Source organism: Chaetura pelagica, unplaced genomic scaffold (assembly GCF_000747805.2).
Source record: "Chaetura pelagica isolate M959 unplaced genomic scaffold, ChaPel_1.0 scaffold655, whole genome shotgun sequence".
Lineage (NCBI taxonomy): Eukaryota > Metazoa > Chordata > Aves > Apodiformes > Apodidae > Chaetura > Chaetura pelagica.
Window position 1 is genome coordinate 1024199 of NW_009953225.1, and position 17796 is coordinate 1041994.

The window sequence follows — 17796 nt, forward strand, 5'->3', positions numbered from 1 at the left end:
CGGGGTGGCGGGTTGCCGGGGTGATGGGGGCGGGGGGGGGTTCGGCAGCACCGCCGTGGGTCCCCGGGCCCGGTGGGAATGCCGTGTAGCCCCACAGCCCGTGGGTGCCGGTGTTCCCGACGCGGTGGGTGTTGTTCCAAGGTCAGGCGGTGCCTGGCCGCCGTCCCGAGCGCCGCGCTGCCATCTCCTGCTGGCACCTGCCTTCAGCCCTGCCTGGGAAGCGGAGACACGCTGGAGTCGGAGTGAAAGCCGCCGTTTCTGGGTGAAACGTGTGCTGACAGCTGGCTGCCAGCGCCACGGCCCGCCCTGTCAGCTCTGCCAGCTCTAGGAAACGGGAGATAATTCAGCAAAGGCAGAGGTTGCCAGTCCACGTTGGTGCTTCGGGAGAAAGTTGATTAGTATGAAACACCAGGAGTCGTTTGTTGTTGGGTTGTTGTTTTTTTTTGGGTGGGGGAAGTGGGCAGACAGGGTGGGAAAATTATGCTGTTTTCTGCCTGTATGCAGCTTTTTAGATTTTTTTTTCAGAGGTGTCTGAGCTGGCATAGTATCTTCTCTCTGGCAGTTTCACTGTTTCTTCACCCAGGATTTACATAGAGATCAAAACTGAATTGGCTACAATTTCATGCAGAGTGGGAAAATGTTGAGGAAGTGAGAGGATGGGTTATTTGCCAAGAAACAGAGTGGCAAGACCAGTGGACTTGTGGAAATTGAGTATCATGTCACTCCGTATTTGTTGTGGTTTGTGAAGGGGAGGATTGTTTTCTGTTTGTTTCCAGTGATGGGTGTGTAGCCACCATATTTGTTCTCTTCTGTCAGGGATCTACAGAATAAAAAAACAAGCAGGATGTGGTGCTTTGATGGTGGATTGTTTTAATTTTAGAAAGAGGATTTTGTAACCACAAGCCTTAACTCCTGGACCACAGGATGCAACAGTCAGGGAATACTTTTCAGTTTGGAAATGATATTTTAGCTACTGTAAACAAGTCCAATTTTATTTTCCTCAGCTTGAGTTCATAAGGAGCTGGAGATGGTAAGAAAAGCAAAAACTGCCCAGAATAGGGGGTGGGAGAAGACAGTGACACATAAATAAACAAAAAAAATCAGTTTGCTGAGTGTGCAACAAATATTTGAAGAACTGTGGGAAGTGTGTGTTAGTGGAAAAAAGAAAACTATATGGAGGGGGAGCGGGGAAGAAAAGAGAAAGTAGAAAAAGATGTGTGGATGAAGACTGACAACAACAACAAAAGTGTAAAGTGGAAAAGGAGAAGAGGCAACACAGAGCATGAGTGGAAAGGGGGTGTGAGGGCCAATACTAAGACTCAGGGAAAAGCAGATCAAAAGCACAGGGGGAGGTAGGCTTGGAAGCCAGTGCTGAGTGGTGTGTTACAGCTGAGAGTTGTAACTGGAAGAGCAGCAACATTCAAGCATAAAATATGCTTCTCATAAATTTTTTACGTCTATATACGTAATGTGTGTTTGAAAGAGCTCTCTAGGCTTGCTCTCTGTAGAGGACAGTCCAAGTATTACATCTTCTTGGACCACATGTAAAAGGTTTTGGAAAATGTTCGTAGTACTGTTTTTTTCCTTCCCCTTCAGCTCTTCATGACTGATGGCAAATATTCTCCCCCTCTCTCCTGCTGTTGGGCTGGGAGAACAGTTTTCTTTCCAAGTTGTAGTTATCAGTGAGACCAAATCTTCCATGGAAGACAATTTAAAAGTGAATATGCAAACCAAAATTGATAGAAGTTCTATGGATCTTCCTTAAAATCACCGGTGTAAAGAAGCTGAGCCTCTTTAGTGGTATAAAGTACGTTGACACATGTCTTGGTCAGTGGTATTTTGCCCAAATACAGACTCAGACATGAAAAGATTGTGTGTTTTTACCATAAATAAATGCTAATACAGGAAAAAAAAAAAAAAAAGTTTTGAGGATGTCTGGTTTTGTCTTCTGATACAGGTAGTGGACAATGGGTACTCATAGGTGTGACCTACATTTATTCTGAGCTAGACTGTAGAAAGCCAGAAAGCCCATAGCAACTAAAAAGCAGCAACTCTGGTGTTAAATTCCACTCTGGATCAACAAGTGTCAATCAGATGCCCATCATTTTATTAACAAGTACCAACTTTTAATCAAAGAAGTGTTGTTAGGTCATGGGCAAGGCAACTTTCATTTCAGTGCATGGCTCTAGGACCTGTTGTTTTGGTACCTCACCTGGTCCCACAGCTTGCTTGTCCCCTGAAGGTTGCTCTGCAGTGAAGAGTCCTATGGCACAATAATGGCTTTTAGATCTCAGAAGTTCAACATCAAGAAGCATTTTTTTTCAAGTGTTGGAAAGTTGTCTTCAGTGAACAACTGTTGAAAAAAATTGGCATGAACAGCTCCTAAATCCTAAACACATTAAAGTGTATTAATAATGATATTTATTTGCTCTTGTAACTGAGCTAATCGTATTTTGGAAGTATTTGCATTTCCAAGATACATGCAAGAAGATAGTGTAGTGAAGGATGAGAAGTTTCAGTATCCTTATTATTTAGGTGAGTCTTTTAAATGCATCTTTCCATTTCTGTGTATAGACATTTAAAGATTAGTTAAAAGGGGGAAATTTATCTTCTGGAAGTCAGTTATGTGCTGCAAATTTGTCTCTTGAGTGTATTATGAGCCATGGGTCTCTGGTGGTCCAGTGATATGTAGATGTAGCAAATGAAGATCTTGTCTGTGCATACCAGTAAGTATTTAGGAAATGCACTTATTAGAACATGGTTATGTTTAAACCAAGCTACTGGGCAGACGTTTGAGTACTCACATTCCTTTACTGGGAGATGGCCGTATCATGGAAGTGCACCACGGGAATGCTGCAGGACTTCTAGCCTGTCTCACTCCTCTGTGGTGTTACACGTAGTGGGATCAAACTCTAGTTCAAAAGTGGTGCCTCCAGGCTCAACACCAGTTCTGATCTCTGATACTAAAACTAGAATGGAAATCCAAAGTTTACGTATCACTCTTATTTTTATTTTGTTTTAAAAATAAGTACAGGAAATGGGTCTGCTCTCAAGTAAGCATTTTCTCAAATGGAATTCATTGGTCTCATTCTGGAATACTAATTCTGTAGCTTTAACATGTTTAAGTAACTGCATTTTGAGTGATCTTGAGCAGTGATTATTTCAGAGGCATCAGATTCATACTTTACCCAGCTGACAGTGATCTGTGAGCATCACACTTGGTTAAAAACAAACAAACAAACAAAAACCCTGAAAGACTAGCAAAAAAGCTACTGACAGCACTTGACGTGGTGACCAAAAAGGGAGTATAAGCGAAGTTGTGGGAGAAGGTAATGACAAAGTTCAATTCACTTGAAGTACCTGTTTATAATCTTTACAGCAGAAAGCGCAGCATTCTTCACTTGTCATTGAATTTTGACTGCTGGTTTGGCTTTTGTTCTAGCAGCAGTTTACCAGACCAAAAAGAAAGCAGAAAGTGATGAACATGCTTGTGCATGCTTTTGAGCAGCAAAATTAGCCGTGGTTCACACACAACAGTTTTGAAACCTTGTGGCAATAATTAAGACATTCACATTCCTAGATAGTCATATTGGACAAAACTACTAGATGCATAAAGGCAAAGCATGTGGTTTTGACCTCGTGCACAAAGGAGGACTTTAAGAGAGAATTCTTCCATTTGGACACATAAATGTTTCCATGTCCTTTATAGGCCTCGAAGGTAGTGAGCAAATACATCAGGCAAAGCTGAAACACTGTGCTTGAAGTGAAGTTCCTCTGTTACAGCAGAAGGTGACAAAGCATACCCAGAGGTGAAGACTGGAAGAGGAAAACTGGAATTCAGTTGAAATTGTTTGAATTGTTGTTGTGTAACTTGAAGTCTCCCCACAGCCTCCATACTGGGAATACACAGCAATCCCTCTGAATATTGAACAGGAATGCACATTGAGACATGTGAGCAAACCAACTGCCTGTTTGTCTGAACTGGGATAGCAAGGTAAAACTAATTGGCTTTAGGTAATTGCAGACTGCTACTCAGTGAACAATGAAACTTCTTTGTGAGACCTGGCAGTTGAGAAAAAGCAGATTTAGCACCAGTGTGAGCAGGGTGGGCAGTGGGATGTGTTTGCGTTCTGCTCAGAATCAGGCAAGTGGTGGCTGGGTTGGTCCAAGTCTTCTCAACACAGAGGTCTGATGCCCTGCTGACTACCCAGGGCAGCTCCTGCTGGGAACTCCCAGCTTGTCTTGCTTGACTTTCTTTTTGGGTGCCAACTATTGTTTGCATTTTGCTAGGTAAGTCTAGCCATCATGTCTGGATAATTCCTACAGAAATGGAAGGTTTAACACCTGAAATTATAAACTCAGAGGTCTTTTAGTGCTAGTTCCCTTGAACAGTTATGGAGTCTTGATGAAGCATAACTGCTAATAGATTGTTATAACTTTATCAGCTAAATCCATTGCAACACTTGTGTTGAAATAATACCTCTGCATGTTTGAACAACTGAGTGTTTCACTTCAGACTAATCTTTGGGAAAAGTGTGGGTAACTGTTTGCTTCCATTTTCCAGAAGTGAAAAGTTTTGATTGCTTTAGAAACTGAAAAGATTATGCCAGTTGTACCAACAAGAGAAATGTTCACTTCCAAATGCTTAGTTAAATAATTCTTGGTAAATAGAGCTTGGTTTCCATTTCCTGACTTGCCTGTAGGATTATAAAAATAACATACATTAACTCTATGGAGATTTTTTCCTAGCCAAGTGTGCTGACATTAAATTACAGTGTAGAAAGTTGTTGTCCCTGTTGTGCTGTTCCTGCAGCCCTCCTGCGTGAGGGGGTACTGTGTTACAGACAGCCACCACAGCTGATCTGGGGCAGCTGTTTCCTTCTTCATATGGATGCGTTCCTGTCTGTTCTAGTAACCGGATTTAACTACTATTCATTTTTTCTACCCGGTTATCTGCTGGCTGAAATATCCTGATGGTGGAGCAGGTTTCCTGTGGTGCTGGTATGTTGTGGGCTAATGCCCCCTGCTGCTCTTGGGGATCGGCCTGGCTGCTGAGCTACTTAAGAGACATGGAGAGGTACAATTCCTCCCAAAATGATCCCTGGGAAAGCGATAGCCAGGCAGTAGGGTGGTGTGGCTGTCTGGCCTACACCATAGGTGACTTAATTTCTGATGAGGAGAAACAAGCTGCACATATTTTTAGGAAACCTGATTCCCAGTGTGGCATTTAATTTGTAGGTATAAATATAGTTTTGGAACTGCAGTGGGAAACTCAAGTTCATGGTGAAGTGATTGGTGTTTTCCTGAGGTAGCATCAGGGTCATGGAAAGTTCCAGAGTGGGAGTTTGGAGCTTATTGCCTGTTCCCTCCCCCTGCTGCTCCTCCTCCCCTTCTCTCCTCCCCCCCAAAATAAGGCATAAACAGCCCACTCGCATGCAGAATCCCAGCAAAGCTACACCAGCCTGCACTTCCAGTGCAGAACTTGACCAGGACTTACCAGATTCTGTTTGCAGGATAGCAAAGAGACTTTTACTGAAGAAAGTTATCATTGAAATAGCCATTCCTGACCTTATAATATTTTTGGAAGTACCGGAGACTGGAGACATGCCCAGTCATTTCAGACGTGTCCTTAATCCATCTTCAGACCATTTTAGGCATTCAGTAGAAGAAGGGTATAAGTAGAAGAGGACAGGAAAAGCAAAAGGTAGGAGGCATGCAGGCTGGTTTCTTTTTTCTTTTTTTTTTAAATTTAGTAACCTTTTTGCATATTGAGGAGTTGTCTACTCGTGTAAGCAAGCAATAATCCTCTAGATGTAGGAAGTGCTGAAGGTTAGAGTTGGTAAGGAATAGCCTAAATGTGGGATATTCAGCTGTTCTACCTTTTTCTCTAAGCACTAATTTAGCTACCTCCTTGGGTATAAAAATTGGTGTGCTTGAGCTCTCATTAAGCACAAGAATATATGGGTGTTGATATGGAAGTTTTCAGGCTGCTTTCTTTTTATGAAGAAAAACTTGTTTTGGTCAGGAACTTTTATTAAAGTTCAATCTGAAACATGTTAGTACTATTTGTTGTCTTACCTGAGAACTTCTCCTTTGTTACAGATTATGATGCATGACTATCACAGAAGAAATTCATGTCTATAGCTCTTAAGGACTTGATTACATCATCTTCAAGCCTGATAGTTTTGGAACCCATATTGCAGCTGCAGACACGTTTGCTTTTGCATCTCAACAAACATCTGCCCTGTCAGAAGATACTGAAACTAAAGAGCTCTGTTTCAACACAGTGATACCATTGGATTATTTTAAGATCTCCCAGCTAAAATTGACAGTAATATATTTGCAAGGTAAGTTGTTTGCTGTGTACGCAATAGTTAATATTTGTGCTGAAATTCTGTGACTTTAAAACCTTACTGTCTTTTTTTATAAAATTGATAATAATCTTTGCACGTAAGATTACTGTTGCCAGATTGGGGTAAAATACTTTCAGTAGTAAGTGAATTTAAAATAAACAGAGAAACACTACTTATGGGGGGGGGGGGGGGAGGGGGAGGGATCCTCCCCCCCAAAATAAGGCATAAACAGCCCACTCGCATGCAGAATCCCAGCAAAGCTACACCAGCCTGCACTTCCAGTGCAGAACTTGACCAGGACTTACCAGATTCTGTTTGCAGGATAGCAAAGAGACTTTTACTGAAGAAAGTTATCATTGAAATAGCCATTCCTGACCTTATAATATTTTTGGAAGTACCGGAGACTGGAGACATGCCCAGTCATTTCAGACGTGTCCTTAATCCATCTTCAGACCATTTTAGGCATTCAGTAGAAGAAGGGTATAAGTAGAAGAGGACAGGAAAAGCAAAAGGTAGGAGGCATGCAGGCTGGTTTCTTTTTTCTTTTTAAATTTAGTAACCTTTTTGCATACTTAGGAGTTGTCTACTCGTGTAAGCAAGCAATAATCCTCTAGATGTAGGAAGTGCTGAAGGTTAGAGTTGGTAAGGAATAGCCTAAATGTGGGATATTCAGCTGTTCTACCTTTTTCTCTAAGCACTAATTTAGCTACCTCCTTGGGTATAAAAATTGGTGTGCTTGAGCTCTCATTAAGCACAAGAATATATGGGTGTTGATATGGAAGTTTTCAGGCTGCTTTCTTTTTATGAAGAAAAACTTGTTTTGGTCAGGAACTTTTATTAAAGTTCAATCTGAAACATGTTAGTACTATTTGTTGTCTTACCTGAGAACTTCTCCTTTGTTACAGATTATGATGCATGACTATCACAGAAGAAATTCATGTCTATAGCTCTTAAGGACTTGATTACATCATCTTCAAGCCTGATAGTTTTGGAACCCATACTGCAGCTGCAGACACGTTTGCTTTTGCATCTCAACAAACATCTGCCCTGTCAGAAGATACTGAAACTAAAGAGCTCTGTTTCAACACAGTGATACCATTGGATTATTTTAAGATCTCCCAGCTAAAATTGACAGTAATATATTTGCAAGGTAAGTTGTTTGCTGTGTACGCAATAGTTAATATTTGTGCTGAAATTCTGTGACTTTAAAACCTTACTGTCTTTTTTTATAAAATTGATAATAATCTTTGCACGTAAGATTACTGTTGCCAGATTGGGGTAAAATACTTTCAGTAGTAAGTGAATTTAAAATAAACAGAGAAACACTACTTATGGGGGGGGGGGGGAGCAGGGGCAGGGCTGGCTATTTTTATTACTCATTTTTCCTATCCACTTGTTCTGTTTTGGGAAGTTTTCCTGTTTAGTGTAATCTTCAGAATTTTTTTAAGCTTCAGATGGAAATATAAATTGTTGCTAGTAACATCCCACATATTCTCTCCTCTAAAATTGGTGAGGAAGGTATACATTAGTGTATGTTAGCAGCTAAATCTTACATATCTGAAAAAAAGCCCATTTTTGTAATTATTTCAAAATTTATTAGGTCACCTCAGGGTCAGATTTTAGTATTCTTTATTAGCTTCCTATTTGTAAAGTGGACTTTCCCTAAAAGTGGTTAGCTAAAACCAAAATCAATATAATGACCTATATAAGATAACTTTCAAATTCAAAAGTTAGTTTCCTGAAGTTATTTTTCCAGTCTTGGTCCAAGTTACCTGAGGTGTTATGTTTGTACGTGCACAAGATCTTCAGGGGAAGCTGTTTTAACTTTGTGATGACTTAAAGTATATGGTTGTTACTCAGAATGTGTTTTATTCTGTCTGCAATTTAAGTAATTACTTTAAAAATTAACAAAATAATATTCCTTGGCTCTTACTTTTCAATGTAGCTGGTTTTTGGATCGGTGCAAAAAATGAAGCTGACCATTGTAACAGATTTCATGCAGGGAGTGGAAAATAGTGAAGAGTATCCCCAGTCTGATTTTTACTGAGAGGAATAAAGCTTCTTTTGGTCTCCCACTTGCTCCTGTGGTTCTAGGAGAGATTCTGCATGTAGTTGTGGCTTTGGTACTCGCTGAAGTGATGTGGACAAGTTAAAATTTGTGGTCTCTGAAAATCATTTGTCCATCCAAAGGGTTATTGGCAATGTGCTCATCAGCAGTAGTGTCCTTCTAGGCTTTTGAGGTGGATTTTTTTAATACATCATGACTGTTTGTTTGCAAATAATGTGTTAGCAGTGCTTCTGTGCTGAAGCAAAACGTATCTCCAAACTTTCTATGTCCTGTTTCCAGACAGAACAACTCCAAAATGATTCCCAATGGATACTTGATGTTTGAAGATGAAAACTTCATCGAGTCATCTGTTGCCAAACTCAATGCCTTACGGAAAAGTGGTCAGTTCTGCGATGTCCGTCTCCAGGTAACTTCTTGTGTCCAAGTATGATTGAAAATGGTGGGGTTTTGTTACACTGTGTGTCTCGCTGATTGTGAGGCATGAGATTTTTAGAACCTGATTTTTCTGAAAGATGCATCTTTTTTTTTTTTTTTTTTAAATCAGATATACTTGCTAACATTTTTTCAACTGATGTAAATTAAGACTGTATCAATTTGAAAAATTGATTTGAACTATGATGTTCACTTGGGCAGGACCTTATACTAATACAAATATACTTAAAAAAAATTCTTACCAGTCTGTGGGTCTCGTTTGTTTTAAACAAAGGTGTGTGGACACGAGATGCTGGCACACCGAGCTGTGCTAGCTTGCTGCAGTCCCTACCTGTTTGAAATCTTCAACAGTGATAGTGATTCTCATGGAATTTCCCATGTTAAATTTGATGATCTCAATCCAGAAGCTGTTGAAGTTCTGCTGAATTATGCCTATACAGCTCAGTAAGTAATTTTCACAGAAACTAGAGAGTAGATTTTAATTGCAAAAGTCAAAATAATTAAGATAAGTTCCTTTCTCTAATAGGTTAAAAGCTGATAAAGAACTGGTGAAAGATGTATACTCTGCAGCAAAGAAGTTGAAGATGGAGAGGGTTAAGCAGGTACAGTTCTCAGCTCTTCCAGCAGTTTGTTCTGCTTTCTCAGGCTGACGGCATTATGCTTTTTGGTGTTAGTGAGACAAGCAGACAAGCTTTTTTAGATGTTCATTAGCATTGTACTGATGTGAGTGACATCGGTATGTATCGTTTCCACTTGTGTTATCTTTGTGCTGAAGGGTTCTCTGAAGTTAATCTTTGTCTTTGTGCACCCATATAAGCAAAACAGCCTCTGCATTACAGCTGGTTTGTGAAGCAGTGGTGTCCTTGGTTGCTTTGTAGGGGGCATAATTAAACTTATCAATCCGTGGCAGGGATATGTGGAAAAAGAAGAATCCACAGACTCCTGAACGTGACTTTGGTAGAGCTTGACTCTGCTAATATTCTTGCCACAAATGGGTATACTTTTGCCAGGGGAAGTGGGATTCTGACCTTTGCGTGACAGCAGATAAGCAGTTCTGAATAGGCGTTTAATAGGAGAGCAGGGAGTCAGTGTGTATCTCAGGAGCTGTTAATACATGGACCTTCCTGTAGAAAGCAACATTTCACTTACAGCTCTAGCCTGGGGGGTGACAAGTAGCCGTTCTGGAGTTAAAAAGTGCCTGTTGGGGTTGGTAATTTAAAGGTATAAACAGACTGTCTACTTGTAAACTAAGATGCAGCCTTTTTTCTCCAAAGGTTTGTGGTGACTATTTGCTATCCAAGATGGATGTTCAAAGCTGCATCTCTTACCGAAACTTTGTAAGTTCCATGGGAGACTCACGTTTGTTGAACAAGATTGATGGCTACATTCAGGAACATCTTTTGCAGATTTCAGAACAGGAAGAATTTCTCAAGCTTCCACGATTAAAGGTTAGCTTAAGTTTGTAGATGTAGACCTGGTACGTGATTTTCAAAATCAACCCAAGGAGCAATTATGGCTTCCTTTTGGGGAGCAGTGAAAAAGTGGTATCCTGACTTTTACCAACAGCGTGAAAATTCTGGACCTGTGTAATATTCATACTGCTATGAAACTTCATGGTATAGAGTACATGCTATCATGCTTTCTAAGTGTAGAAGATAAGTGCTGTTGTCCTTACATGTGCTTCCTAGTTCCAGGGGCACAGGCTGAAAGCTCCTCCTGGACGTTTTCTAGCGCTGTGGTAACGGGAGAGCAGTGCTCGCTACATAACGTGCAGTCTGCTGCAGATGACAGGGTAATGCCTCTGGAGTAAGTTGTCCTTTCCTCTTCTAATTCAAGCTTGAAGTAATGCTCGAAGACAATGTTGGCCTACCCAGCAATGGCAAACTGTACACAAAGGTAATCAACTGGGTACAGCGCAGCATCTGGGAGAATGGAGACAGCCTGGAAGATCTAATGGAAGAGGTTAGTCTTTAAGAAAATGGGATTAAACATGGTGGTTTGTGGTTTTTTTTAAAAAAAAAAGTCAATCTGAAGGGACAATCCCTTTTTAATTTTTTCACTTTTTTAACTGTGACCCTAAAGGATTTAAATTTTACTGTAGGTACCCCTAAGCTGAGAAACTGGGGGGGTGTTCAGGTGAGCTGAATGAACTGTTCAGTCTGGTCTTCCGCTTTCCTTTTTTTGCTCACTCCGTGCTGTATAGTAACCTCAGAGTGGCGTGTATCTTGCTTTAGAGCTGGGGAGGTGGTACTGAAACTTGCCTTAGATTATTGATGTTTTCCTTTGCAGGTTTTTGCTTGTAAATGCAAAGTAGGTAAAAGCTTCTAATGGTTGTTCCTCCCCGTTGATTTATCTCCCCATAGGTTTATTAACAAAACTAGGATACCAAGGCTGAAGAACCAAGAAGAAACCTCAAGTGTATTGACACGTACAGAAGCAGCAGTCCTGCCCCAGTTCTCCTAAGAAAATCCGCTGTGGGCAGAGAACGATGATGATGATTTAATGGTGTTTACTTACTCCTTTACAGGATACATTATTTTAAAAGTTGTGTGTTATTAAATGGCTTACTCATGACTACTAATACTAGATGTAGCCCGGGCAGTGTTTAATGGCAAAATTAGTGGGGAGTCTAAATTTTGAATTGGCTGGACTTTACAAAACCCTATGAAAGATCAACATTTTCCCAGTTTGTTATTACCAGCACGATAGACCTTGGGAAACACTTGTATTAGGCAAAAGTACATAATGATACTGTCATATATTCTCAAGTGTATCTCCTTGTGGAATCACTCATTTTAAAAGCTTTGATCGTGTTGAAATTCAGATGCCTTTCACTGAAACAGTTGCATCTGAAGTTTAGTTGTGGACAGCAGTTTCTTCCAGAACTGAAACTTGTGTTGTCTTCCCTCATCCCCATACCTTTCTTTTAGAATCCACTCTTGGCTTCTCTTTTAACTTTTTTGATCAAGAGAAATATGTATTTTCCAAAGCAGAAAACTTGTTTGCGGGAATAAGGAAAATGCTTGCATGAGATTGTGAATTTGTGTAACTCTGCAAATTAATGTGCCTTTTGCTTGTCTAATGTTTCTGTGCTGGAAAAACAGTAGAAGTCCTTGGAAAATGAAGATTTCTCTCAAGCTGAGAAAGTAAGGAGCCTTCATCCCATGTTTGAAGAGTGCCACCATGACATCTGCTTCCTTTTAGTTTTGTCATTCTGCTAGATTGAGATGAGATGACAAGAAGTATGCTGGTGCCTGCCTTTTGTAATCTGCCTGTAGCTGAGTAGCACTGGAGACAGTAGCCACATGGGTATTCTGTTGTTGTTTTTGCAGGTTCAAACGCTGTACTACTCAGCTGATCACAAGCTGCTTGATGGAAATCTGCTAGATGGACAGGCTGAGGTGTATGGCAGTGATGATGACCACATTCAGTTTGTGCAGGTACAAATTGCAGACAGTCTCAGGTAACCCCAGGTAGACTGGAGCAGTTTAAGCCCACCTGAAGTCTCATGTACTGGGGCAGAGAAAGCATCTGTAGCTTTAATGAAGAAATACACAACAAGATCTTTCTCAGAGCTGCTGGAGGCAGTGATTTAGTCTCTGCTGCTGTTTTTTTTGGCAGACTGACTCTGTGCCTTTGCAAAATGGAGTGCTTGAGGTTTGACTTCAAAATAAATCCTAGGCTGCTAGAAGAAAGAAGAGGTAGCAAAGCAGTCAGCTGTAGCAAGTCAGCTCTGCATTTGCAGAAATATTGAAGAGACTGCAAAAGAATGGTGGACTGCTTGTTCTTTTAAAGCCGTACATAGAACTCTGGTTTAAGTTACGAAAAATGCTACAACAAGATCTTTCTCAGAGCTGCTGGAGGCAGTGATTTAGTCTCTGCTGCTGTTTTTTTTGGCAGACTGACTCTGTGCCTTTGCAAAATGGAGTGCTTGAGGTTTGACTTCAAAATAAATCCTAGGCTGCTAGAAGAAAGAAGAGGTAGCAAAGCAGTCAGCTGTAGCAAGTCAGCTCTGCATTTGCAGAAATATTGAAGAGACTGCAAAAGAATGGTGGACTGCTTGGCTGGCAGCAGAGGGTGGAGTGTGCCTCTTGTATTTTGGCACAGAAAAAGATCCCAGACTTCAGTTCTAATCCTTCAGCTGCCAGTGTCCATTTCTTTGGCTTAGATGCACTGGTCATGTGCAAGCAGTAGGTGCCTTCTGATCTAGAGACAGCCTGTGCCTTGGCCGTATACAAATCAGTCTTGTGCTTTTTGATATTATTTCTTTAAATTTATTTTTTTTTTAGTTCTAGACAGTTATAAGAATCTCAACTCCTGGAAAATGCACAGCTTAGGCCGGAGATTGTTGAAGAAACAAAGAATAAACAAGGGCTAATAGATGTAAATTATCAGTTTGTTGATGCAAACTAAGCTTGTTTATATTCACTGAGTTAGAAACAAATATAGTGTAGTATTCGAACTCCTGACAGTGGAATGTGCTGATAGGAAAGTGCACTGGAAATTTTTAGCTAACGTTTATGTAAAATACTTTTCATCCTGGAACAGGGATTTTAGAAGTGATAAGAGGGGAAAAAGAGACCCAGCTAATTTTTTTGTTTCTTAATTGATTTTAATAAGCCTTCAGACTTCACCTTTGGATACTTGATAGCCGAGAGGCCAATGTTCAGAAAGTTCAATTTTTGAAATAAGGCTGAGAGTTCTCACATTTTTCTCTTTTAAAATCTTCTCTGAAAATAATTCACACCTGTAGAAACTATAGACAGTTGAGAGAATTAACACCAGAAACTATAGGTGACAGCCTGGAAAAAACTTAACTTTTTAAATTCTTGAATTACAAAAGTTTGCAATTTCTGTGACTATCAGGGCAATTCAAGGATGAGAGAATAAGCTCTTAATTGGATGAAGGTTCAGAAATAACAAAGCTATCCACAGATGAATTGGTTTTGATGCTGAGCTGAGTGTAGCTGTCAACCCCTGTGTGAGGTTATCCGTGAGCTGGAATTATGTATTTCAGGAGCCTTGTGACAGTTCCCACAGAGGTGGGGCTCCAGGTAGCTGTGCAGGCATTGCAGGCTTGGTACTGTGTTCAGAAACGTTGCTGCTGGACAGGGTTGGTTCTTAGAGTTCAGAAAATAACCAGACCAACTGTATGGGGTGGTCTGAAATGTGAAATTTCGGGGGTTTTCTTAATTGAGCAAAATAATGTAAGCTATAGGGTAAATTTAGATGAAGAAAAGAAAGCAGAAATCTTTTGTTAGTGGGAAGTACCAAGGGAGAGAAATCCAAGGAACAGCTAATCTGAGCACAGAGAGGAACTGAGGCAAAATTAATTTGTCTTCAGGGAATGAAGAGAATAGTTAATTCACTTCTAAATAGCATTATATAATTAATTCCAGTTCCAGAAGCAGAGCTTGGGAGTGAGGCTTCCAGTTGGTAGACAGGCTCTCTCCACATGGATGGAGGCTTTTTTGTAGATTTGAAAAATCCTCCTGGTAACAGCTACTCTTCTGGGAACTGGAACAAATTTCCAGTCAGACACCAGCAGTATAAAGGTGCAGTCAGAGGATGAAATGAGTACCAGGAGAAGATGTAGGGTGGGTTTTGGCCACTGTAGCTGAGTAGGCAAGAAGTTGAAAATTTAGGTTTGCTGTAAATGCTGCTCTGCGGAGGTGGTAGACAGGATGTTCTCTTGAATAGTTACATATTAGCTCAGAGAAGCAATGGTAGAAGGAGGAGGTATAGTCTCTGGCTAGGTCTCTGTAGATGCCTTTTGGTTTTGCAGAAGAAGCCACCACGTGAGAATGATCACAAGCAGATTAGTAGCAGCTCCTCTGGAAGTCTTTCTCCAAATGCTACTGTTCAGAGCCCTAAACACGAGTGGAAAATCATTGCTTCAGAGAAAACCTCAAGTGAGTAACAGGGGCAGGGTGTGAATGCTGCATCTGGTGTGTACCTACCACCTCCTGCTCCCTTGGGACTTCATCATCTCTTAAGAAATGCAGAAGTGCTTTTTCTTACTGCTGATGCAAAGCAAGTTGTTCACCCAGTAATTTATGGGACATTTCTAACATAACTGGGATCACTTACATCTTGGGTTCCTTATGGACAGGCCCATCCCAAATCCCATGGTGTGTCTGATTTTTCCCATGGAGTCCTAAGGAGACAGGCAGTCTCTAATTAACTGAGAGAGCTATTTGTGGTGTGTGTGCCCGGAGACAGTCTCCTGGCACATCTTTCAGGTCGCTGTCTTACGTCCTTTGAGCACTGTATTAATCATTTAAAACTTGCACTTTTCACTAACCATAAAAACTTTCATGCTTATAAAGGGGAGAAGCACATTTAGAAGAGCTCAGTTGGCATTTTCTTAAATTCACCTACGATTGTATCACAGTGGTGGTCTCTCCTTCTGTCCCGATGCCAGGTAACACCTACCTGTGTCTGGCTGTCCTGGATGGCGTGTTGTGCGTGATATTCCTGCACGGCCGGAACAGCCCCCAGAGCTCTCCATCAAGCACACCACGACTGGTGAGGAGTCTGAGCTTTGAGCTTCAACTAGATGACATCGTAGAGAAGCCCATGTCCCCCATGCAGTATGCTCGGTCTGGGCTGGGCACTGCTGAACTCAACGGCAAGCTCATTGCTGCAGGTAACAAGACATAGTAACAGTTCTGGAAACAATCTGCTGGGCTGGGGCCAGAAGGATGGTGGCTGCTTAACTCTGCTTGGTGTTGGAGTTCTTCAGTGTCAAAGCAGGTGGTCTCTGGAAACGTGATAGCCTTGAACCTTTTGCTTTCAGGTGGCTACAACAGAGAGGAGTGTTTGCGCACCGTGGAATGCTACGATCCGCAGAAGGACACATGGACCTTCATTGCACCAATGAGAACACCCAGAGCCCGGTTCCAGATGGCAGTTCTAATGGTGTGTGGTGGGTGGAGATCAGGTGCAAGGGGACAGTGCATGAACCTAGGTAGTTCAAATAGGGCACACTTTTCCAAAGGGTAACAGAAGTTGCTTCATTGCAGCTACAGGGTTGCTAAAGAGCTAATGATTGGAATGGTTGTGTGCTTATTTGTGAGGCAGGCATTTACTCTTTCCACTTAGGGGCAGCTGTATGTTGTTGGTGGGTCAAATGGTCACTCGGATGACTTGAGCTGTGGAGAAATGTATGAGCCAGAAATAGATGACTGGACTCCTGTTCCTGAACTGAGAACCAATCGCTGCAATGCAGGTAACTCAGCTGCAGTTGATCAACTGTTATGTTTACCCACATTTATTCATTTATTAGCTTGCTTACTGCTCTTTCCTCTGTGAATAGGAGTGTGTGCCCTGAATGGAAAACTGTACATTGTTGGTGGTTCAGATCCTTATGGCCAAAAGGGACTTAAGAACTGTGATGTATTTGATCCCATAACAAAATCTTGGACCAGCTGTGCTCCCCTCAATATCCGTAAGTTTGATGTCTAGTTTGGGAGGGAGGGAAGGAAGGACAAGTGCACGACTGCGCTTTAAAACCAAACCCAAGCAAGCTGTGGAGATCTCAGCTGCTGTGGTGCAGTGTTGGGGCATGACTCGTGTGCAGGGCTGTGACTCCTGGTGTTGCTTGCAGGGAGACACCAGTCTGCAGTGTGTGAGCTGGGGGGATATCTGTACATCATCGGTGGCGCGGAGTCGTGGAACTGCCTGAACAGCGTGGAGCGGTACAACCCCGAGAACAACACGTGGACCCTGATGGCGCCCATGAACGTGGCTCGCCGGGGAGCTGGGGTGGCTGTCCATGATGGTAGGTGCCATGGGCCTCCAGCCTCTTGTACTCCATCAGCTCTTCATGTCCAGCATGGGGCCTGGCTGGCATGGGGCTGCCTCTCCTGTCATTGAAACCGTAACCAGAAAAACAAAAAACCCCTGCTTTGAGGGCATTCCCTGCCACCTCTTTCTTTGCCAAACATCACCCTGCAGCTTCAGCAACTGCACCGGGTTTGCCTTTGGACCCAGTCAGATCTAATGATCAAAAGTAGGTCAGAAAAGTAGGTCAATACTGTAGCTTCAGACCTTGATAAAGGCAAAGATTTCTGACGCAAAACCTGAAGTTCCTTCCTCTTGGCTTGGTTTATCTCCCCGGAAGGGAGGCCGTGTTCTGCAACACAGCTGGTGCTTAGGGTTGCATGCTGACTTTGTTTCCTTTCCCTAGTAGGGGTGAAACACTGACTTTGTTTCCTTTCCCCAGGAAAACTGTTTGTGGGTGGAGGCTTTGATGGCTCTCACGCGGTGAGCTGTGTGGAGATGTACAACCCTGCCAGGAACGAGTGGAAGCTGATGGGCAGCATGACCACCCCCAGGAGCAACGCTGGCATCACCACGGTGGCCAACACCATTTATGCAGTTGGGGGATTTGATGGCAATGAGTTCTTGAACACAGTAGAAGTCTACAATCCCGAGTCAAACGAATGGAGCCCCTACACAAAAATTTACAAGTTCTAAGTGAATTAAATTCCCTTTTCAAACTAACAGGCTTAGTGATGTAATTGTGTTTTAGTAGAGGTACAGATGTGAATAGGGTGGGGGAGGGCATAGATGTTGCCAACAGCAACACAGAGCTTTTGCATATTGCATATTAATGTGCTGTACATATTTGTTTTGGAAGAATATCAACATGAAGGGGGGGGTTTTGTGTCTTTTAGAACTTTGGTTTAGGGGTTGTTTGTTTGTCGTTACTTTATTTCTAAGATTTTTGAAGATAATGCAAGAGGAACTAGACTGGGCATATCACTTCAGGAGCTTCCCCCAGGGTTTGTTTTGTCACTTTGCACATTAAATGACTTTTCCTGCAGGATGTGTTGCTGGGGCAGGAGGTGTAAGGTTTATGGGGGATTGTTTTTTTCATCAGGCCTTGTTTCCTTCAGTAACTGGAACAATCTGTAACAAGAAGCCTTATTTAAATAG

General features: G+C 41.8%; 1 protein-coding gene across 1 annotated transcript; it reads left to right on the plus strand.

Annotated features, from left to right (window-relative positions):
* Window positions 1-8716: 8716 nt before the first annotated feature.
* IVNS1ABP (influenza virus NS1A binding protein) lies at window positions 8717-17411 on the plus strand. Its single transcript, XM_009997846.1, has 13 exons — window positions 8717-8827; window positions 9128-9297; window positions 9380-9455; window positions 10128-10301; window positions 10690-10815; window positions 12186-12293; window positions 14639-14765; window positions 15278-15502; window positions 15653-15774; window positions 15958-16084; window positions 16172-16303; window positions 16463-16636; window positions 17081-17411. The coding sequence occupies exons 1-13, from the start codon at window positions 8717-8719 to the stop codon at window positions 17332-17334; spliced, it is 1926 nt and encodes a 641-aa protein (XP_009996148.1). The 3' UTR covers window positions 17335-17411.
* The last annotated feature ends 385 nt before the right edge of the window (window positions 17412-17796 follow it).